We start from the raw sequence: 23,850 nt of genomic DNA, 5'->3' as shown, positions 1-23,850 counted from the left end.
GAGGGAACGACAGAAGGAAAAGGCAGGGTGAGGCTAACAATATTCTTAAAGGTCCCTTCCAACCTTGACGATTCTATGAATGTACGTGACTTACTGATTCAAGTACTGAGTATTTAGAGAAAATTTAGAATCCCTCTTTAATCACTTAATGTAAACACTTAATGATTAGGAGTCTGATGATCCTAAAAGACACGTCTCATTTTGTGTGAAGCATTCTGGTTTAATTTAGTAGAAGAAATGGCCTACCACAGTCTGCATCAAAACAAAAGCAAGTGCCAAAACATAGTAAGAGGTTGTAGGGAAACAGGTGAACCATCGTAGTTCTTGGAGATTAGTGGATTGCCAACGGTGGCTTTGGTTGAAGAAATGGAGCACAGTGAGAAAGGTGTGGGCAGCCTTGAGCCAGGGAGGCTGAGGAGCAGACTGCTTTACAGGAACAGCATGTTTGCCACCTTTCTGACACGGCCAAAGTAGTGGATGGGTTGCACAGAGAGTGAGCTGCCATGGAAGAGGGGAAGCCCTCTGAGCAGGCTGGATAGTGAATAATCTTAAAAATAGGACAAGATGCACATTTTAAGGCGCAGTATCTTCTTAAACTGCACTAGCACAATTGCTGACGATGATCTATTGCCTGGAGTACCAGAAATGGGATGGAGTATAATAGCAAGAAGTCATGCACTTAAAGATTAATTAGAATAACTGCAAGTAAGCTTGGAGGTTCATCAAATGTGAGATTATGAGGAGAGGAATCCAAGTACGTTATTGGTTGTAGGATAACTATGATGCTACTGTAATGTGGTCTTAAAAATGCTAATGTATTCTGGGATGCATCGAGAGAGGTATTTTCAGTAGATGGCGAGGTATTAATATCATTGTACAAGGCAGTTGTTAAGACCTTGTTTAGAACAGTGCACACTGGGTAGAAGGTATAGAGGACGCTGGAAGAATGGAAAACCTATTTAGAGAGAAGATCAAAAACACAGCAGAAAGACTGAGAGCTGATGATCTAATTGCTATTTATAGGGACATTTTAGGTAAATATCAGAGAGGCAAAATTATTTAATTTGAAGGGTAATATTGGTAAAGAGCAAATGCAATGAATTGGTAGTGAATACATTTAGTCTGGAAATGTGAAAGTTTCTGGTTTCAGAAAAGTGGATGCTAGAAAAGCCTTGAAGACAGAAGCAAGGCACCTGGGCTGTCTGAAAGCAGGGTGTCCGCACGGCAGTGTAGTTATCCAGTTCATCCTCCAAACTGGGTAATAGAATGGTGTTGGCTGTCTTGTGTATTGCCATTCCCACAAAAGGGATACAAAGAGATTTAATGCCCGTATGATGAAATGTGTATTTGCAGTGTGTTAGCCCCATATTTCTGGAGGTTTGCTAACACACCAGAAGGTCCAGAAAGGAAGACTCAATTTCCTTTTGGTGCCTTTTTAACCTCCTCCAAATCACCGCAGATGACACAAAGCTAATGTATCATGAAGCTGGACAGTCAAAGATTTTGTAAATAGATGCCCTTCTGTGACTGACAATTAATAGGACATAGAAGTCAGTGTGCAGTGACAAAACACACCTTTTAGGTGTTTCATGGATCAGACCAGTGGGGATTGTCTCTTTTTCTACGCTGTTTCTCTTGCCCTGTTGTATGTACCAAAGGCTAATTTCCAGGCTCATCCGAGCATTTTGAAAGGGCATGTTTCTCGCTCTTGCCGGTCTGAGAACTTCGTGATACTTCTGACTTTTGCGGTTTTCTTCCTGTTGCACTCTGTAGTTTGGGGCTTTTGTAGAAAAAGTCCTGAGTTTCTTAGAGGCCGCGCCTTGGGAGGGGGCGGCTTCCGCGACTCGTGGGGGCTGCGGAGACGTTCTTCGGGACCCGCGGAGACGGGATGTCTGGCCGGGGTGGCCCGGGGCTGCCAGGAGCTGCACTCGATTATCCAGCCGGTGTCTGCTGGGACGCAATTAGGCGGTGCAGAAGCAGTTTAATTTGAATAGTTAATTCCACCCTGCCCGCCCGCTGTCGGGGCTCAGCCCGCTGCGCGGCGGGCCGGGAGCAGCGGCGCTCGGCGGGGCTCTCCGCTCGACATGGCGAGACCCCCCTCTAGCGGGGGCAAGGGGAGCGGGCGGGCCGCCGCCGGGCCTCGCTCGACGCACCGGCAAACGGAATCGCGGGGAGAAGCCCTCCAGCGCCGGGGGAAAGGGCCTTCCTCGGGCAGCGCGGCGGCGGCTACGGAGGCCCGGGGCGGCCGCCTGCCCCGGCGTGGGTCCCGCTGTGCCGGGCGGCGGCCGGGCGCGCCGTGCTGCCTCCCGGGTGCGGGGAGAAACGGCGCCACTTTTTTACTTTAAGCCAGCGGGAAACGGAGGTTTCTCAGTCTTTCCCGTGAGGGTGCGGGGCTGTGTACGTCCTGCTCGGTACCGCACTGCATCGCTCGGGAGTAGTTTGGGCTCGGCGTGTCTCCCCGATGCCACCGCGTACAGACCAGTGTATGTAATTTGCCCGCTGGATGCGTAATTAGCAAAGTTCATGGTTACGTTTGTTCTTCCTGCCTGCTGTTCCGGCACTGTGAGGTCTATTTCTTTCTTGACACTTCTCTACTTCAGAGACAAAATGATTACAGCTCATTTTATGCTGCCCGCTCTTCCCCTCCAAACACTTACTCGTCGTCGCTAGCAACTAGTGTCCACCTCAACGCCAGGGGCACGTACGCACCAACAATCCCCGCCGTGATGGTCAGACACCGGCAAGGCGGGTGCCTGCCCCGCAGCTCGGCAGCGCGTCCCGCCGTTCCTCCCGCCGGCGAGCGGAGCGGAGCGGAGCCGAGCGCGGCCGCAGCGCTCCCGCCGCCGTCTCGGCCCGCCGCCACCGCAGCGGGCGGGCGGATGCGCTCCCCGGGAGCGCAAGGGCTTTCCGCGCTCGGCTCCTGCTGTCCCCCCGCCGCCCTTCGCGGCGGCCGAGCGGCGGGCTCCTCGCCGGCCACCGCCTCGGTCTGCACCGCCGGCGCGGATCGGGGCCGGGGGGCGCTCCCCTTCCACCCCTCCGTCTCCGTCGCACGGGCAGGAGGAGCGCGGTGTTGCACAACCCGCTTCCTTTTTCTTTCGCTTCGCTGCGCCGCGGGCAGCGGCGGCGAGTGCGCGGGGCGCCGGTCTCCACCGGGGGAGGGGGAACGGACCGCTACCGCCCGCCGGCTCCCCGCAAACTGCAGCGCCGACACGGCCCGCCGGCTGCGCGGCCTCGCGGGGAGGGTCGCGGTCGTGCGTGGGGAACACCGCCGGGCCCCGCGCCCCGACCGACGGGGCCGACTGATCTCCGAGGGGGAAGGGGGCCGAATCCTCGCCGGGGCATGGGGCGGGGGGGGATGGAGACGGGACCGCGCATCCCGCGGGAGGCACCGGCCGCCCGCCGGGCTGAGCCCCTGCCCGCGGCGGCGGAGCGAAGGCGGCCGGGCAGGGCGGAGACGCCCGCCCTGCCCCGCCCCGCCTCGGCCCAGCGGAGTGGCGGCGGCGGCGCGTCCCGTTACCGGCGGCCGATCCCGCGCTGTCCCCGGCGCGGCGGGAGCAGGTGTCCGGGGGCAGGAGCCCGGGGCAGCGCGGCGGGGGCGGGGCCGGCGGCGAGCTCCGCGGGGCCGGCCGGGCGGCCCGGGGGGGCGGGCGGCGGCGGACTCGGCGCGCCCGCGCCAGGAGGGAGCCGGAGCGCCCGAAAAGCCGTGAGGGGAGGGGAGGGCGGAGGGGCGGGAGGGGGGGGGGGGGGAGGCAGGCGGGCGGGCGGCGGGCGCATGCGCTCTGGCGGGCCGTGCCATATTGGAATGAGGCAGTGAGCGGAGCGCCGGGGAGCCCGAGCCCCGGCAGCGGCGCAGGGCTGGAAAAACTCCCCGCAGGTGAGGCGGGCGGCGGCGGCGCCCGCGGGCGGGCGGAGCGGCCTCGGGCGCAGCTGTTGGGGGCGTTTTGCCGCCGGGGCGCGGGGCCCGCAGGGTTTTTCCGGGCTCCCGAAGTTTGGATGCGGGAAAAAGGCGGCGAGGGAGGAGGAGGAGGAGGGAAGAGGCAGGCGGAGCGCGGCGGGGAGGCGGCGGCAGCGCGGGGGGAGCGCGCCTTCGCCCGCGCCGAGGAGCGATGCGCGGGGCCGGCTCCCCGCCGCCGCGCAATTGCCCGCGCGCAACTCTGCGCGCACCCGCTAGGGGCCCGCGGCGACCCCGGCCCGCGGCGTCCCGCGGCGCGCTCGGGCCGAAGTTGCCCACCCGGGCCGGCCCCGCGCCCGCCGGCGGGGCGACGGCACCGGGACGCGCCCGGCCCCCGCCGCCTGCCCGCCGGCCCGCCCGGCCCCCGCGGGAACTTTGTGCGCGCCGCGCCTCCGCCCCGGCGCGGCCGGTCCTTTGCCCACGCCCGCGGGGGGCCGAGCCCACCGAACGCCTCTCCCTCGCCCCCCTCCCCCTCAAAATGGCGGTGGAAGGGGACCTTTAAACCCCGCTCCGCACCCCCCGCCGGGCGCGGCCGGGCTCCGCTCGGCGCGGCGCGCGTCCCGCCCGGGGCAGCGGCCGGCGTCGCTCCCCGTCAAGTGGCCCGTCAGCGGGCGGCTCTTCGCCTCCCGTTCGGGGTGGGTGTGGGGGGAGAGGGGCGGGCGCCGCCTCCGCGGCCGCGCCGCCGGCTCTCCCGCAGCGCCGCCGCCCGCGCTGCGGGGCCTGCGCTGCCGCGGGGCCGGGCATTGTGTGCGCGCCGCGCCCGCCGCCGCCGCTCCGCACCTCCGGCGTCTCCGCGCCCGGCGGCGCTCCGGCGAGCGAGAGCCTTTGTCTTTCGGGGAGTAGCTCTGCGCTGCCCGCCGCTTCTGCACCTGAAGTCGTAAATCCGCCGCTGGTGACACTGCCGGGGCGGCCGCCGAGGTGCCGGGGATGCCCCGGGACGCCAACTTCGGGCTGGGGAGGAATCGGCGCTGGGGCAGCGGCTGCGGGAGGGCTCCCGCTCGGGCGGCGGCGGGTGGAAATGGGAGGGCGGAATGCCCGCATGGGAAGGACTGTGCAAGTTTTCCGTCTGTGGCTTTTGCAAACTTGTTACCAGGGTTCCCACCCCCCCGCCCCCCTCCACAGTGGAAATAATGAAAGGAGAAGAAAAACAAGGCGGGCAGTTAATTGTGAATTTTTAACTACATTCGCTATTGCAGTTCCACAGGGCCCTTATTTATTCAGAAATAGGCCAGTGATGTCCGTTTCACAGTCACATGTGTGCTTTAGCGGAACAATTATATCTACTTCGGAGAAACTTGTTGCCATTATAAAATGGTTTTACATGGTGACCTCTGTGTCTGACAGTTTTACCCACTCTGATAGCACAATTCTGGTGGGAGAGGTTTTACAGGAAAAGAAAAGGCCTACCTTGCTGTTTCTTTGCTGTTCCTTCCTTCATGGGAGCTGGCTGCTGTCAGTAGCCCAGGAGGTTACCATAGCGAACATTTCCCTAAGGCAGAATAGAAGGTGCATCGTGTAAAAGTCACGCTGGAGAAAAGGATAACCCATCTTGTAACTTCAGAAATACCATTGTTTTGTAACTTGCTTAAGGTCTACGATGTATGTGAACTGGTCAGAAACATCTGATTTGTAAGAGAAAAAGTTATTAATGGGAAATTAGTCTTGTTCGTACTGGAGCGGGGGCTGTAACTTGTAGCTGACTACAGCACCCGGCAGGATGGATTCCTGTTCTGGCTAAGGTCTGTTTCAAAATAGCCAGTGTTTGGGGCAAAGTGTATCAATGTCAACATGAAAATGTATCAATTAACTGAAAACATAGTGAGTTTCCTGTGTGGTAGGTTCTACGGACATGGATTTTACAATTAAAAAAAGTAAAAAAGCATGTGTCTATCTAGAAGATCATCTTGAGGAAGAAGACTTAGTGGGCTTCCTGCCTCCAATTCGGCCGTTTCCTCTTTTAGTTTTGGTTTGTGAATTGTTGCTGTGATTGAAGGATGAGAATGGAATCTCGTTCTTCCCAGAACCGGTGTTAGTGGAAAAACGGGAAGATGCTTCTGGACAAGACAGACAACAAAGTAAAACTGACAGATTTCACTCTACCTTTTTTTATGACTCATACCTAAGACTTAGCCTGGAAGTGTTGGGAGCATGGCTTTGCTCATGTTTGGTGTATGTCTCTGCTGGGCAGTTACATTGGAAGACTTAAGTATCCTCTTACGTTAAAGCTGGCGTGCACGTTCTCTACGGGAGACAGCACTGCAGGATAGATAGCAGAGAAACAGTGGCAGATCTTAGTAATTATTGATCTGTATGGTTTTTCCTTTGCAGTTTTTTCCCCCCATCTGCTATTAATTTGCTGGTATTGAATTATTTTACCTGATTCTTAAACCTGGAAATCTCCTAAGCAATTGCTGTGTGGAGAAGAAAGGTGGGTTAAGTGTAGGATGACATGTTAATTACTGATATAGTTTCTATGCTGTAATCTTTGTATTCTGGGAACCCTTTCACTGTCTCGTGGGGAAGATGTTAGAGAGTGTTGTAAAAATATGTTTGCCATAGTATGTTTCAGTAACACGTTACAGGGTGGGTTTTTTTTTTGTTGTTTCACAACAGACCAGTGACAGCTCTAGACCTTAGCCTTTCTGTCGTGCTTACTTTTTGAATCCACTGTATTTGTTGTTGGAAATCACTTTAACATGATTACTATGCTTCCACTTGTGAAGTTTGGCCATAGCATGATCATCGGGCAGTGATTCAGACATCAATACAGTCACTTTGTGCTGGCTTGACTTAAGTAATTGTTCTACAAGTGATGCACTTTAGACACATGGCAACTTAATTACATGAACACGTTGACAGTGAAATGACTCGTGTTAAATTCACTAAAGTGTCCCTTAAGTGCAGGAGAAATTGAAACCTGGGATGTGTTTAGTAAGGGGCATTTTGGGGAGAGAGCTTTTGATACCTAAAAACACAGGGCTTGCATTACATCCATTGTTGCTATATTAACATGGCAGTCGTAGTGTTACAGAATAGTCTTCGGGTTTGGTTTCTTGACCTTTTAAGTGTGTGTTTCTGTATCTTGTAGATTGATCATTGAGTTAAAACTCTGTAGCCTCTGTAAGTTACAAATGTTTTCTGGAACTATAACGTCTTTCTTTTGTGCCGTCCATCTGACTCATCTTGCTTGATGATTAGCAGATTTTATGTGTCGTCTTTGTTTTGGTAGCTTTGAGCATCAGTGTTGCTGCTGGTAGTGGACTTGACTTTGTGCCAATTTGCTTCTGCTTTTGGGAAATGGCTATCATTTTTTAGGTCAGATGTTTAAACTTGAGGTGGGTGTTGTTTAAAGCTTTTGTTTTGTTTTGTTTTTCTCCCTCTCAGGATCACTTTCTTAGTTGAAAAGTAAGGGGATAAAGTAAGGGGGTGGGAGTTGATTTGTTTTGTTTTGATTCAAATGCTTGCTGACATTGTCCTGAAGGTAAATGTTGTGTTAGTATGCAAGATCCCGAGAGGGAGATTTAGCAGTTTGTGTTCTCCAAGTTCAGCAAAAGTTAAAAATGAGAGTAAATTTTAATGTTAATTATATATTAATGTCTTACTATTTTAAAAGCCATATCATCAGTGTAATGATATTTTTTATGTAATTATATATTTTTTCTGACTTTAATGAATAATTCTTCCCACTGCTCAGTTTTCTTTATATTGATAAAGCCTATGAAAGAAGCATCGAGATGTTACTTATTGCTCATTTAATTTTAAAATGGTTTTAGTTCTAAGGGTACAGAATGTATTTTTTTTGTAAAAGTAAGACTTGGTGCGTGTAAAACACATACACGTTTTGTGTTCACTCTGTATCCATGTTGATTTTTCCTTCCTTTTCCTGGACTCTGCTGACAACCTTTGTGAATCGGTGGTGATCATGGGAGGATTGTTGTTGTTGTTATTATTATCTTATGGGTGAGATCGTATTTTTTAACTGTTCTCAGCAAAGGCTAGTCTGTGAAATTGAATATTACAACATGAATTCAGCTCTGTGTTCTTAATAGGGCATCTGTTGGGAGAATCGCTTGTCTGAATATTTTAAATGTTCCTCTGTGAGAAAGGAGGGTGTGAGCTTAGGCTGGAACAAGGTATTCTGCGTGTTAGTTGAGACTCTGCAGGTAATTCTCCATATATCTGGGAAATAAGTGTATTTTAGCTAATGGAAAGCTGCGTAGTAGTTACAGGGTCCTAGATGAATGCTTTAAAAACACTTTGAAGGTGGAAAGCAGCAATTCTTAGGGGTAGCTTTCTGCTTTGTTTGTTTTAGTAGTATTGGATTATCACCTACAGACACCACTGAGGAACGTTTGGCTGGGAACTTTGCAAATAAACAAGGCCTGGGAGCCCCAGGACTAAGGAAGCTCTGGTCCCAAGGTCTCCTTCTTCCTCTCTCTCCCCCTCCTCGTTTTCCTTTCTTGCCTCTTCTGGATTCTCTGTGATATCTGCATTAGTGTTTCTTTCAATGGAGACAGTTATGTTTAGATTTCTTTTCCTTGTGAAAATAAGCATCCTAGTACAACACTTGTAGGATCTTAATATCATCGAGACCCCTGCCCCTCTGTCATGTTTTGTTGACTGGGTTTGATGAATAGTCATGAGAGGATAGCCAGAAAACTGTGTACATGCAGATGTTTCATATTAATCACATGAGCCTAAGAAAAGCAGGTAAGCAATAACATTAAAACCTTAAATAAGAGGACTTCATCTTCATCAAGGTTTGTAGTGGAATAGCCATCTCTTCTATAGATGCCTGGCTCCAATATTAGGATTTTTGCTCTTTCAATCTGTTTTGTTGTGTTTTTTTGTTTTGTTTTATTTTAAGATAGAGCAAGTTTTAAATGACAGTAGTATTTTGCTGCACAGATTACTTCTTGTAAACAATGCTCAAATAGGAGTTTTTCTTTCACTTAAAGTAGGTGGCAGCTATGCGTATTTTATTGTGGCTTTTTTCACCTATTCGGATTTGGCAGGTGGAGTGATTGCTTAGCTACAGTTCAGGTGAGTTGCTAGTTACAGAAGTAATCTTAACAATTTGTTCAGATTATGTGGACATTTAAAATGTGATTATTGTCCCTAGAGTCACCCTCAGCAGCAACTTGCTGATTTTCAAGGTCATTGTTTATATTGCTGTGGCACTTCATTTACACTGGTTTATTTGCTGTTACACTTGAGGACACTCCTGTTCACTACAGAAATGATCTTTTTCTTCAAATAGATGAATTGGGAAGGAGACTAGTGGAATTTGGTGTTATCTGAAAATGATGCAGCTATTAAACCAGCTTTGAGATTCTCCGAGAGTACTGATGAGAGAGAGAAGAGATGCATCTTGGATTATTTTTTTTTTCTTTATGAGTAAACTACGCAGGGCTGAGCAACCTCCTCTCCCATTTTGTCTGATTGGAGTGGAGGGCTCTCAGCATATCTCAAGAGGTGCTCTGTCTTGCAGAACTGGGTCATTGGTTGAAAGTAATGGTGTTGGTGGGGAACCCTGCAAGGTTTTGCTATTTGTCACTTAATCTTTTTCAAGAATGTAAGGGGCTGGAGCAGTGATGCCGAAGTAGACCTCAAGTGGTTTGGAGAAGAACTCCGTCTTGATGTATTTAGAGGCTGTAGTCTCTCTTTCTTCTGGGGATGGGTGACAGAAAGTCATAAATAGCACCTTCAGATTTGTCATTGTTTCCAGAACAAACCGATCAAGTCAGGAAGTGAAGGCAGTTCCCCTCTGATGCTGGGTGCACATTTATTACAAATGGCTCTGTAAGTTCTATGGGTGTCTGTACTGGAGTTAAGTGATGCCTCGGCATTTCTTATCATTTTATTGGTCTCTTGACCTGTGAAAATATATATAAATGTAAGATTTTTCTTTTTATTTGGGATATTTTTTTCTTTTTGTGGCTTGACTGAAGTAAATACGTTTAGGAATATCTAGCTCCTTGGGAATTGTGGTAATGTGTGCGCTTGCTGCTCGAGTGTGCTCTTTGCTCTCTGCATAGGGAGCCATGGCCTCTGGTTTAAAAAAAGAAAGTTATTTGTCTTGAAATCATAAAACTTAAAAAGTGTTTTGAATCTAAGGACTGCGAAGAACCATTGTGCTGTAAAGCCTTGCCTGAAACTAGGGTGGGTTTTTTTGTAGGTATCTTTCTCTCTTGTCAAAGCATCTCCTCTTGAAAGGAGGCCGCCGTCGGCCTCAGTGCCCATTAACTTTGCTCCGAGAATGGGGATGTGGTGCTGAAAAAGCTGTGGTGTCCTAAGCGGTACTCAGAGATGCTATTGAAGCCTGGCAGATGTATGTATTATATACACAGGCTTTCTCTCTCATATATGTATATTAGTATTTATATTTTCCTAATATCGAGTTCCAGATATGCCCCTATTCATGTGTAAGTACTAAACTTTTCAAGTGGTGTTTTAATACAAATGACAAGATCTGCACAACAACATTCTTAAAGAAATGTCTGGGTAGGAAATGCCTAGCGGACAGGCAGGGTGAAAACACAGGATGCTTTCTTGCACTTGGGCCCGCAAAACTCCCATAATGCGCATCCTAAATGAGAAATTATTGAAGAAAGCAGTGGTTTCTTCCAGGATTAACTCTGCTTATTGCTCTTTAAAGTGTTACCATGAGGGTTAAACTAATGGCCCTAAGAAATAATGAAAGCGCAGGATCAGTCAGAAGTGTTACATATATAGCACTAATTGGCCAATTGAACTGAACTAATCAACTCCTTTTAAACGAATGTGACCATGGGCACAGGCATATGAAAATCTTCCCCTCTTTAAGGGAAGTTTTTTCTCCTTTATTTGCAAAACAAGACTTAATCAAGTTAGCAGCAAGGCTTTTTAGCCCAGCAGCCGAGAGCAAATGTCTGTTTTTTAAGGTGATTATTTTGTCTTATGTTATTTGTTCAACTTTTTAATATATTTGGGTGAGGGAGGGGAAATGGACTTTTGGATTTCCATTGCTGTTGTGGCCAAATCTTACTTTTTGAACTTATTCCCTAGCAAATTGAAGTGTGTGTTTTGTCCCTCCTCTTAATGAAAGCCAGTGTATTTGGGAAGTGGCTTGGCTAAGTAATCCAGAGTTTATTGTGATAATAAGCTGGTTCTAGATAATTCTGGCCTTGCTGCAAGCGTAGAGGGAATGTGTCCAACAGTCGGTTCGTCTGATTTTGTTTTCTCAACCAGTTCAGTTTATGTAAGTAAGAGACTGTGACTGAAAACTGAAAAATCAGGGAAGACTGTGTCTTATTCTTCCAATCTGGGTACAAAAATAAGACAGCAGCATAATAGCTGGAAGGAGAAGGTGACAAGAGGAAAATCAGCTTTCTTAATTGCAGTTAATGTTGCTCGGTTTAACTCTTTGTACTTACTAAATTGAAAACCAAAGTATTGTTTTCTTTGTATCTGCTTTCTCTGTATATGCTTTTAAGGTAAGAATATTACTTAGCTAAGTAAAATTAAAGTGCAGTTTTCATTTCTAATTGGAGTCCAATTTCCATCTAAATGCAACTTGACATAAATTATAATTCTTATGATTATCCAGTAAGAAATACAGAAATTATCTTTTTATAGTAAAGCTAAGATTGTTATTTAAAGATTGCATTTATACTTTGTTTCCAGACAGCGGTTGAATCTTATTGGGAACTATTTTTAGGTTATTGAGAAATCACAGTATTATGTAGTTTAATATGCTTTTAGTTAAAGCAATTTATATTAATGCCCTTCTTTGCTGCTGTTACGTATACAGTGACATCAAAATATGCTTTGTCAGTCTTCATCATTCTTATATGCAAATGTGAGTGATTTATAGTATAAAAAAAAAATAACAATTGCCTATCAACTAGCGGAGGCACCTTCATAGAAAAATAGCAGGATTGATGTTTCCAAATATGTGTTTTTTCAGAAAGCTGGGTTATGGTGGTTACAATGGTCAGGCTGGGAGAGTCTCTGAAACAGGCAGTGTATTTTGGATTTCAAAGACTAATAGTGCATGAATTCTTTATTATCTGCTCAAAAGGGAGAAATCTGTCTTACTGCAATGCAAAAACTGGATTTCTGACAAACAGCATGGCAAAATCCACTTTAATGTATAAAGTTAACTCTTCTGAGATCCTACCTTAGCAGTGGGATTTGAAAGAAAAACACCAGTGTGATGGTAGCTGTTGGAGGTGGCTGAGAAGTTTCTCTGTGTTGCTGGAAGAAGAGCAGCTTCAAGTCTAGCTTCAGTTGTGATGAGCATAAAAATTGCCATAATGTGTCAGACTGGTAGGACACCTAGTCTCGTGTCTCACCTCAAAAACCTTTTGAAATGAGGATAAGAAATAGTGAAGCAGAGCACGGCCCTTCTCGCAGTGGGTGACGCAGCTGTGTAGGCTGCATAGGAACCAGTGATGTGAGCTGTTCTCTAATAGTTTGTCTAATCCTTCCTGAATCCACAACTTCCCATGGTTATGAGTCTGCAGTTTAATTATATGCAACTTGAAAAGGTGCTTTAATTTGTGTTTTCTGGTTCTTGTGGTAGGAGAAATAGTGAATAACCTTTCCTTATTCTTCTTTTTCATACTAGTTTTGGTTTTACACATCTCTATTGTACTCTTCCATAATTGCACTGAAGCTCGAAGAAGGAACCAGTTTTATTGTAAAGGAGATGCTGAAGCCTGTCCACAGCTTGTGTGTGTGTGTGCGCAGTGCTGGACTGGGCAGGACTGCTCTTTCTGACTGTGGGTATTTCTTAACTTTCCTATAAAACTGAATTATACATCTGTCTCTTGTTAGTATAAAAGTATTTCAAGCCTCTGATCTTCTTTGATACCTTTTTTGTGCATCTTCTCTCACCACGGCTATTTGACACCGGCACTACATGCTGTCTCAAGGTGCTCAGGATTTCTAGAATTGTAGCACAGTGTTTTCTGTTTTCTTCTCCATTCCTTGGGGTTCTTAATGAGCATGGAATTGTTGCTTCAAGAGAATTAGTCATTACAATTTCGAAATTCTTAGTTGCAGTAGCTAATTTAGATCTTGTTGTATAGGCGAGGTTATTTCTTTCTCTATGTCTTTTAATCCTGGCTTTAATTTCATCTTCTATTTTCCTTCTGCAGTTCTTCGCAAACAACATCTATTTTTCATCTCTTAAATAGTTCTGTATTGTCTTAAAACTTTGCGCGTATTTCATGTTTGTGTGCTTCTCTTGAAAAGCGAGACTCAGTACAGACTCATTAGTCCTCCTTGTATTGTGAAAAATTACTTTTTATTTCTGTTGTTACTTCCTGTCTTTATAATCAGCCTTTAAGGTATGAGATGGTCTTCCAGAAAATGCTCCAAAAGGATTCAAGTGTCTATGGACAATAGAAGGTCCTGGAAAGAGTACTGTGTCTGTGGACACCAGGATTGCAAGATATTTGCTTTCCTTAACTTGTGTTGAAGACACTGAATGGGAATTAATGGTGTTCAGAGCTTCCCACAGTTGAAATGTGAACAGTGGGCACCGGTCTGATGGATTTTCTTTTTTCTGTTTCGAGTAGGTATTTCTGTACGTGGCTCACGGGCAGAGGGCATGGGCAGCAGTGTGCCGGGAGCTCAGGGGAGATGTGCTGGCCTTTGGCTGTATGTGGCCACAGCTTCTGTTGTTGCCTTTGAACATTCATGCAGGTATTTTTCAGGGGAGGGGGAGAAGGAATTAAATTGGATAAAACTAAATTGCATCCTTATAGCAACAATAATACAAAAATCTTTCCATATGCGAAAAACCTCTTAAACTGTCACTTCTTAGCACTTACAATGCACAATTTTTGTTAATTTAAGGAAGTTTTCATTGCAATGGTGGAGGATCTATGAAGCAGAAATGCAGATGCCACTTCTCATGTGTTCCTGTTAGTTTTTAACCACCCTCTCACCTGAGGTGACCATTAAACTTGGTTTTGGCCTTAATGCCCAATTTATGTCGTAAAGAGTTTGTAAAACTCTTATGTGATGTCATTGATGAATTAACTTCATTACATGATGAAACTTCATTGAAGGAATTTATCTTTGCCTGGATTTGCTGTGCAGTATGTGGTATGGAAATTAACACTGGTATTTTCAACGTTTTAAAAATCTTATTTTGAACTTCCCAGTTGTGACGTTTTTAAAATGCTGTTAATTCAGATATGTATTGCAGGCTTCCACACAGCCACCAAGCCTACATGCTACAGCGTGAATAGATCACCAGTTACTTTAGGTTGGAAAATGGCAAAATGAACATCCCTAATCTAGACGAAAGCGATCACCTTGGTCTCCTTGTTTGGTGCCTTGTGGAGTTTCTGGTGTCTGACACCTGTGGGATGTGCACAGCAGAACCTGGATTTTGCATTTTATCCATATTATGTAGGAATGTATCACAATCCAAAGGATTTATATTCCACACGAATTATTTCTGGGTAAGGTAGTGAGTGCGTTGGGGATTGTTAAATCGAGAAGCCAGAAAAGTGATTTCATTTTGCTGTTAATGAGTGTTTTTCTGTCAGCCCTTTTGAAAAATCCATTCATTATTTCTCTGTACCTCAGCAGTTTTCTGTTCGTTTTGTGGCCGTTCACTTCTTCTGGGTGTGCCCAGCCCAGGTATACAAGAACAAGCTTTTAATCTTGTGTGTATAGAAGACTATTTTTGTAACCATAGGGCTAACAAAGTACCTTACAAGAATTAAAGTTAAGATACTGCAGAGGTGTTGACCTCAGCTTTGGAAAGCTTTTAGGGAGCATTGTTTTTCTAGGCCAGTTTTTCGCTAGTTTTATGTGCTTGCTTTGCGTAGAGATCTGATAATTCATTTTTTTACATTCTTGTTACTCCTAGAAGTGATCATGGCAGTGCTTGTCTGTGCAATTTCCAGTTGCAGCTGAGGGCAGCACTTAAGTGTGAGATGGTATAGTTTACATCCAATGCTGCACTTTCCACTTAATGTTTTGCTAGCAACTCCATATCTATACCCGGCAAATCAAAACAGACTCCGGCTGTCAGCAGAGATGTTTCGTAACCACAACCAGGCAAATGGTTTTCTTTTCCATTTAATCAAGAGTATATTTAAAATCGAACCTCACAGCGGAAGCACGTGATTATAATACATACAGGTATGTCTAGAGGTTCTAGCTCTTAAGAACTTCCATGGGCCTACAGTTAGATGCAGAATATTGACACAGAGGAAGAAGATCGAGGAGACTTCATAAAAGAACTTTTTAAGGTAGTGTTTTCAGAATGAGGGTATCCTTTGATTTTTGTCAGGCACTGTTTTTATTACATCGTGCTCTAAAATTAAAATTTTGATTTAATAATCACAGCTAGTGATTCAAAATTTGAAGTGGAACTTGAATAGAAGCGTATTATCTCTCTATTGTATTTATATGTTAACAACAGAAATAAGGTTGCATGTGCCCGCAGAGCGATGCCTGAAAAAATATGCACTGAACTTTGTAGGGACGGGGCTGCAAAAATAATTCAATGAGAAAAAAGAAAGAATTGGAAAACATTTTTTACGACAGTGTAAATATTCCAGCGTTGTCAGGATCCAGCTTTGAAATCGTACTCCTAAAAATAGAGGAGGAATCTTTTTCGGTTGCACTCTGTCTTTTGAGCCCTTAGGCTCAAGTCTTGTTTTGTCTGTGTATGAACAAAAGTGCAAAAAAATCTTAAAATGAGAACAGATTTTCATGTAATTTTACCACTCCTGATGCTGGGGTAATAAGAACATCATCACTTACTGTGAACTCTTCACTAAAACCCTGTGCTGTCGCTATTCTTAGGCCTTTAGGCCTATTAATGTTCTTGTGATTTGAAATTTGGATCATTGGAAGCTGTTGTCTTTTTTTAATTCTTCTCTTTTTTTAAGTTTTCAGTACTTTTTAAAGGGAGGAATGGGAAGGAAGCATGTCAGTTAATGAGCAATAACAAAAGGCAGACTATATTTTTGTGGTGTTGCCTGAAGAGAGAGAATTTCCATGATTTAGCACAGCTCATAATAGTGTAATTCCATTTAGGAGGAAAAGATACGGGGAAAAGCTGTGTTTTGCCATCACAGTTTGTACATGCAAAGAGTGGTAGAGTCTTAGTAGTGACTCAAATGGAGCTTTAGCAAGCTAAAACAGCATTTCACTGGGTAATGCAGGAACAGTTCACAAGCTAGAGTAAAAATAGGTGGCCGTTTGGCTCCCCGTCAGAAGGTTTGAAGATCATGGTTGGTTGAAGATGTTCCCCGATCAAATGCGGGGACTTTTGAAGATTATTTATGTTGATGCCTGAAGTCTCTCAGAATTAATCAATCCACTAAGACCTATACTGGCTTTATAGCCAGCCCAGTGTGTATGTTTTTCTCAGTTTTCTAGACTTTTGAAGCCACATTTAAAGCCTTGTTGCTCTGAAATGTTTTCTCAGCCTGTTATGAAAACTTAACTTACGCACTTCACAGGAAAGGTCAGGATGCTGCTTTAACACCTGAAGTGTATTAAGTAATCCACTCTGTAAGGTTAGAAGTAACCGTATTTCTGTGCTTTTAGCCTCTTATTATTGCTGCTTGGACATAATGTTAAGAGATGTGTTGGCAGTGGAACTGAAATAGTGGCCAAGTTCTGTGCTGTAAGTAATGATAGCAGGAAAAGGCATTTCTTTTCACGTGTGAAAAGTTAAGTATCAGGGCATCAGACAGTCAGGAGAGCATATTAATGACACAGTGGCAGTGTACTGAAGCCACCTTGTCTTTGTGAGATTTGTTGGATCTTGCAGGTAGAACGAAGAGCATGTTATGGTACCCAAATCTGTAATTTCCAGTGGACTGTAAGTAAGTGTGTCCTGTAAATATCTACTGGTTGAATAGAATTTTTCTAAGCCCTTGTGATGGAGCTTGGGATATTGATATTTCTGGGATCCCTTCAGATACAAAAGGAAACTTTTTTTTGGTCATCATTATAAAGTCCCTCCTTTAAATATTCATTTATTTCCATTCAAAACATATTTGCTGATCTGAGCTGGAACCCTTATAAAACAAAATGCGAATGAAATGTTGGAAAGCAGTGGGAGACCTTAGGACTCTGCAGTGGAAGGATTGAACTCTGCCATCCACAGCCTCTTAAGACTAAAGTTAGCCTTCTAAAGATAAAAGAAAATTCAATTACAAAGCAAGAAGGAGGGTGAAGGGGTGTAATTAAAACACATAATCCTAAAACCAACACGAACAGTGCTTTTTCATGTTTTACTTAAAGCAGTCTGCTTTGTGTGTGCAGTTGCTATTGCTTAAGATTATTGATTTGGTTTCCTAGGGGAAACACTTTTTGAGAGGATGCGAAAAGGATGACGTCTGTTGGTGTAACTGGCAGCGTGATTTCACGCAAGCATTGTGCTTGCGGGCAGCTTGGTGGAGCGTTTTCCTTTACAGCTTGCTAATCTTTCTTAAAAAAAAAAGGGGGGGGGGCAGAAAATGAATTACTACTTCTGCTTTTTTCTCACGCTAACGGGAGTTGTCCTGTCAGGCAGAGGACAGCTTGTTCTCTCCTGTTACATCTACACCAGAGGTTGCTTCTTAAAGTTTAGTAGTTTGGACCCTGATTCTCATGGCGTTTGGAGTCCAACTCCCATTGAAGCAATCAACGTTGGTACCTAAAACCTTTGACAGGATATATGGCCTGAGGTCCCTGCTAATCTGGGAACTCAAAAAAGCTCTTTAGAGTTTTGTGCTAAGTGCTAATGCTGTAGTAATGTAGTAAATACACATCAGCTCTGCTTCACTGTTTCTCTGCTAATTAGCTGCTTAGTCTTATGCTAATGGCAGGAGTTGGGTTAGAGCACCTATCTTCTTGGTAGCAAAGTGTTCCCTGGCTGGAGCTAGAACCATTTCATTATCAGGACTGGCTTTTATGATAAAAAAATTCTGATTCCGTCTCGCGGGGTGAAGTTGCATGTACACATGCTGACCTGCTCACTGCAGCTCAGTGTCAGAAGTGAGTACCTGTAGGCGGATGCCAGTAATTGAAGTTGACTGGGCTGTCCCTCTTTCGGACCTCATTCTGTGAGGAACTGCAGCTGTTTTGATTTTGCAAACATGGATGATGTCTGATTTGATGGAGAGAAAGAAGCTGTGGGGAAGGAAAGGTGGGAGGGAGGTGGCAAAAGAAAAATGAAGATGGGCATAGAGATCAGATTGAACATGAGCTTCACAGTCAAGAGGTTTCAGAATGTCTTTTGAATGCTTTTCACTTATGTTCTTAATATCATTCAAAAACCCATCTCTTTCCCAGTGCTCTGGGGTTAAATAACCCAAGGAAAATGTAATACTTAATACTTTAGACTGATAGCTTGATAAAATATTAGTACCATTATTTCATGAGTTATTTTGTGCAAAAAAATTTCTGTGAAGGAAATACTTTGAACTATTGTAAAGAAAGAGTGCCAATTTCCTGAAGCGGTTGATGTGCATATCTTGTTCTCTGCTCTAATGCTGTGTGCAAGTTTATAGAAAAATTGATGCTTATATTGAATGAACTTAGTGTAAAAAAAAAAAAAAAGGCAATGCAAGTTTTGTAATGGGTTTTATTAGTCAAAAAACATTCTTCCCTCATTTAATCTCTTACCTGGTATATCTAATGCCCTGCTTGTCTGCTTTTGTAAAAATGGCTTGTACTGTCAGTTTAGTCCCTTTTGATAAAACTAATAATTAAAAAATACGCAATTAGAAACTAAAAGCAGCTACGCTTTTCAGCTGGAGAAAGCAAGTGTGTAATCCCACTGCTCAGATGAACACGTTCCCGGAATCGGGTTGCAACCAGTGCCTTTGTGTTTTGAATCTACAAAAAAGGCACAAACCTTTCAGAAAAAGCCACTGAAAACCCTGTTTCTGCAAGAGATGAGTGTGCTTGTTTTCTCCTGATCTGGTAGGAAATAGAAGTGCAGGAACCTAAATGTGTTAATAGTATTTTTCATGAATTGAAGTAGTTGTGTGTGACTCAGGTCCTTCCCTGAGGGTGTTTCCTGGCGTCTCGTGTCAGACAGAGAAGTCCCGGGCTTCAGTTTGAAACTGGCATTTCCCAAACGTGTCTTGCATTGAAAGGTTCACAGCAGCTTTTAAATGACTTTTAGTGACTGTAGTCCTTTGAGGAACTGTTTCTATGATGGGGTTGATAACTAGCTGTTGGCAGTGTGATGGTGTTGCTGGGGAATGGAGCTGGGGTTGGGGGGAAGGTCTTTATGGTGGTCAAACCAGCTTTGGGGATGGATTGAATTAATGGTGGAACTGCAGTGCAAATACTGGGGTCTTGAAGACTGTAAGAGTGACTTTCATGTATTTTATTAAACATTTTAGGGAGAAATTTGAGCACTGCAGAGAACCACAGCAAGGGGAAGGTAGAGACTTCTAAAAATAAACTGTAGAACAAACTCAGTTTTTAGCAAGTCTCATGTAATGCTGAATGTTGAAAATCTTTGTGAATCATCGTAATAGCTTGGGACGTTGCTATAGTGTACTGTTGTATTGTACAAATGTATTCTAGATGTTCCTGATGCTTCCTCATACAAAAAGTTACAGAGCTCAACAGTTTCCTTGTGCCGTAGGTGCTGAAGAAGTGTAGAGAATGACCTACAGAGTCGATTAAATACAGGGCAGTTGTACGTGCCCACAGGTGCCTCTCAGTTCCCTCACAACAGAAATCTGCCATTTTTACTATTGCCACTTTTTGATAAGAGCTAAGTATTTTTATAAAAAAACCTGAGGCACCAATACTCTGTCTTACCTGTCATGGATGTTTATATCTTCCCACTTTGACAGTGAGTTGTTAACTCTGAAGTCTAATTATTATTGCCACTGCAATTCTGGGGATATACTTCTGCCACCACTTGCTTTCAGCAGTTGTTTTGTTTTGTTTTCTTAATCGTTAGGGTAGTTCTGTAACCAAGCGTGCGTGTATGTGTTTGCAGGCTGGAGATGGACATTTGAGATGGCTTCATTAATTGACTTGATCGTAAAATATCTTCTCTGCCAACAGCCTGAATTGCTAAGTTATGTCATATACTACTAAAACGGGGTTATACAGGGTCCCCGAATGTACATGATATTTCTCTTTATCTGTTATCTAAAGTTTGCTTCAGAGAGGCAAGTGGAAGTTACCTAATGGAAAGTGAACCTAGTTTTAGTTCATCCACCTGAAAAACTTGAGGAAGGGTGGCCTGTGATTTGCAGAATTCTTTAAAAAATTATAATCTGCAAAGCTATTGCCTTAGCTCTGCTGCAGATATGCTAATACAGAGTTGATCCTTAGGACTTTTTATCGTCTTCCCTTCAATAACCAATCAGCTGTGAGCCAGTAACTTTTAGCAAGATTATTTTAACTTGGACTTTATTTAAACTTCTCTGTATTGTTATTCCCTTACATCAGTCAGTAAGGCTTCATGTGTGGCTGTTTGTTAACCTGATTTTATCAAAATAAGCCAGTTTTACAAATTGTTTTAAGCCTAAAAAGATAGTTTTGACGGTCCTCGATAGGAAGTTGCAGTGATAACTAACATTCTCTGATAATTTTTCATTATATATTTGTTAACTTTAATTTATAAAGCAGAGTGGGCTTAGGCTAAAACTCTTCCCATCGATGTAGACACTGTAATCTTGCTAGATAGATGAAATTTAACATTGGAAAATCAAGCCTTTGCTGATTTAACTCTGTCCTCTTACCACCCTCTCCCCTGCAAAAGCCTTTGCAGACTTTACGTAAATAAAAAAAGCCTGAAACCATTTGTCCTGTCATGAAAATAACACAAAGTTTGCAGTAACATTAGTTCAGAGTTGCCGCAGCCAAGAGGTGTAATGTGCCTTCTGGGTTTTTGTGGGTTGCCATTCAGGTTTTAAAAACTGAAATGGAATATTGTGTTAGAGTAGAAGCAAGATCGTGTCTACCCGAATACAAGAACCCCTTAAAAATTATACGGAGTGACATGAGGAAAATTAGAGTTCAGGTTTGCTTGCTCATGCTATCAGTGTGCTTCTGGGCAAAAGATGATGAGTGGTACGGTGAATACAGTGGCTGGAAGAAAGAATCTCGATCAGAGGAAGGGGAGGTCTGGGTGCATGGAAGGACCCCAGCAGTATCTCTGCATGTCAGGGTTGCGCTGGGGAGTCTCGTGTCCCAGGAATAATAGTATGCCATAGTGAGAAGACCTGGAATGGAGCAGCTGTGGTTTAATATGCACAAAATGTAATGATCCATTTTCATTACCTGCTAGCTCTCTGTTGCTTGAAGACCTTCCATAACAATCTTTTCCTTCTGAGGACAAAAAAAAAGAAAAAGGTTAAGAAAAATTCTTGGTTTTGGTTGTTGCACCTTTTCGGTCACTGTTATACGTATGTAATTGCAGCAAACGTATTTGTTTGTATTAGTTAAAGCAGAAAGGGAGCATATCTAATTTTTATTCATGCCAGTTAAGCCTGTTTCTGGCCAATATGAGGAAAGCAAGGAGCACGTGCGGGCTGTTGTTATTGCCTCGTGGTACCTGCCTTCGTTTTAGGCTGTTTTATGGATATCACATCAATGGCTTTTGACCTTCCAGCTTGAGCTGCTGTCACACTGGCAGCTGGGAGCTTCTTCACATGCAATGATTTCTCTCTCTATCAAAACTGGTTTAGTAACAGCTTTCCTCTTACACCTTATCTCTGGCTCACCCTTACTTACAGTGCAGTTCAGCTACAACAGCAGGGGGTATTCTTAACCTGCATTAAGTGTACATGCAAGATACTTATGCTGATCAAACTGTGGACCAGTTCCTACGTGAGCTTTAACGTCTTGCAAATCCCTTGAGCCATCCAGCTTTTTCAACATAAACATGTCAGGTGGCCTTTTCAGCTACTTGACCGTGACTGATGATTAGTGTGTGGAAACTTGGATGCTGTGCAAAATTTCTGTCTTCCCGTTACTTGATTACAGTTTCTCCCTAACCATGAGGTTTCCTGTTCTTCTAGTGGTGTCTGATTCTCCTCTTGCATTTATATAATCTATTTCTCCAATGTTGTTGTTATACATTTTATGTATGTATATAAATATATAAATATGTATATATATATTGTATATATATATAAAGCTGAAAGATATTTCACTGAGCAGGTGAAAGCTAGATATTAGGTCTTGTTTAATGTGATATCTAAGGCAAAGCTGTTGATAAATATGTTTTAATATTTTAATAAACATTGTATGGGTTATCACTTAATACCTTTTAATAACTGCGGTTCCTCCAAGTTTTGATTAAATTTTGGTTTCCTGTGTGACATTACATCATCATGATGTCATGCTGGGCTTCTCTTGCAAGATTTCATTCACTTAGCTTTGGACATGGGAGATTGCACTGTAGGCGGAGGTGCTTTTAAAATGAATTTAATCTCTTTTAGCTTTCCCTTTTAAAAAATTGTATCTCTGCAAGAATAACCCTTTTTGGTAAAGGGTCGGTACTGCAAATTACAATAGTGTTACACAGCAGCATCACTTCAGGTGTTATCACAGAAGTCCTATATGGCCTTGCACACCTGAACTGAATTCTCTGTTTTCTTTTTGTGTTGGAAGGAGAAGGCTGTTGTGAAGTGCAAGTACAACACAGACCAGCGGTAGGCACCTCTCCTCTCTTGGGACATCTGATACAAATGTTCAGCAATTTAAAGTAATAGTCTGAGTCTCTAGTAAGTAGAAATTTGATGTGAAGTCTGTGATTGTACCTGGGGCATTACCCAGCTCTGACACCAGATGATTTGACTTCTTTTGCAGTTTGCCAGTACGCGGTGTAAAGAGTCACTTCAAACGGGATGCTCGGAAAGCTGCCAGATGTTGTTTTGCTGTCTGTAGACAACACTCCCATATTAAGTCTTTAGCTTGGTGCATCAGAGAAGAAAACATACATGCTGTTAAAGTAGGAGTTTATTTTCAGCTTTACTGTTAAAAGCAGATGATCTGGAGTGGGAGCCTGGAATCCCATATTGCTAAAACAGTGAAGTGGCAGTGAAGGGTAAACCCAATTTCTCATTTCCGCTTAACAACTCCCCAAGAGCATTTGATTTCAGTAGTTTCTCTTTAGATACTGATAGTGGATTAATTTAGTTATATTATAAATGAATAAGCCCTCATGGCATATAACTCCTACTTTATTTATTCCTATTGCATTTATTGTGTTTAATGTCAGTGCTGCTATAAATTGCGGAAACTAATTTTGCGTGTCCTCTGCCCACAATTCCTTGATAGCAAAGTCCTATAGGCTGTGCTGTAGTGATGATTAAAAATCGCTGTAACAGAATTGGGATTTTTTTTTTTGTAGGCATCTATTTGAGATCAAGAGGATGTTTCTAAAAGACACTGTCATTTATGTGCCTTTTGGGTAGTTACGAATTCTTGGTAATAGATGTTTATGATGTGATCTCTCTATCTTAACTGACTGTACATGCACCAGCTATGAAAAAATTAACATGGTGTTTTGCATTAAAAGAAAACGTACTGAGAACAGAGGCAGTCAGCCAGTGTGTGGCTTATTCAAATCAAGAGCATGCCCGATATCGTGCAGTATTGCTAAGCTAATCTAAGTTGTCTGTGTTCAGTGACAACTAAAACCAGAACTCACTACACTTTTAGTAATTTGGATTGAAAGAATGAGAAGCAGTGCTGTGGCAGTGCTGGATGTAACTGCCTGACTGCTCTTCGTCATGCTCTGACTTGTGCATCACTTAAATGAAAGCTGGTCATACGCATGCTGCTCAGGAGTCCGTGGCGTTGGACTTGTGACATTGTCATTACTTGCTCGGTTTTATTTGTGTTTGTGGTAACAATAATGAACACGCCTCTGGAGCCAGGAAATCAGGCAACCTAAGAGCAGCTCT

At 44.1% G+C, this 23,850-nt stretch overlaps 2 protein-coding genes across 3 annotated transcripts in view; one reads left to right on the top strand and one right to left on the bottom strand.

Annotated features, from left to right (window-relative positions):
* Positions 1-679: 679 nt before the first annotated feature.
* On the bottom strand, positions 680-5,390 carry LOC128915718 (serine/arginine repetitive matrix protein 1-like). The gene is made up of 5 exons (XM_054216453.1): positions 5,360-5,390; positions 4,469-5,066; positions 2,658-3,329; positions 1,576-1,950; positions 680-938 (listed from the first exon to the last, which is right to left on the bottom strand). Exons 1-5 carry the CDS (start codon positions 5,388-5,390, stop codon positions 680-682), a joined length of 1,935 nt encoding a protein of 644 aa, XP_054072428.1.
* SFMBT1 (Scm like with four mbt domains 1) overlaps positions 3,773-23,850 on the top strand; it is a 76,219-nt gene continuing 56,141 nt past the window's right edge. Inside the window, exon 1 of one of the 2 annotated variants that reach the window (XM_054216509.1) lies at positions 3,773-3,874. The gene's annotated coding sequence lies outside the window, so the exon portion shown is untranslated. Of the gene's footprint in view, positions 3,875-4,621; positions 6,381-23,850 lie in introns of those variants that run through there. The other variant, XM_054216510.1, reaches the window with a different exon arrangement.

Source organism: Rissa tridactyla, chromosome 10 (genome assembly GCF_028500815.1).
Source record: "Rissa tridactyla isolate bRisTri1 chromosome 10, bRisTri1.patW.cur.20221130, whole genome shotgun sequence".
NCBI lineage: Eukaryota > Metazoa > Chordata > Aves > Charadriiformes > Laridae > Rissa > Rissa tridactyla.
This window is presented reverse-complemented; position numbering and strand designations above follow the sequence as displayed.

Coding starts and splice junctions, on each gene's coding strand:
- LOC128915718 (XM_054216453.1), bottom strand. CDS start 5,390: ATGAAGGAAGGAACAGCAAAGAAACAGCAAG. Junction 5,067..5,359: donor AACAGCAAAGAAACAGCAAG/GTAGGCCTTTTC, acceptor TCCACTGTGGAG/GGGGGCGGGGGGGTGGGAAC. Junction 1,951..2,657: donor CTAGTTGCTAGCGACGACGA/GTAAGTGTTTGG, acceptor ATTGCGTCCCAG/CAGACACCGGCTGGATAATC.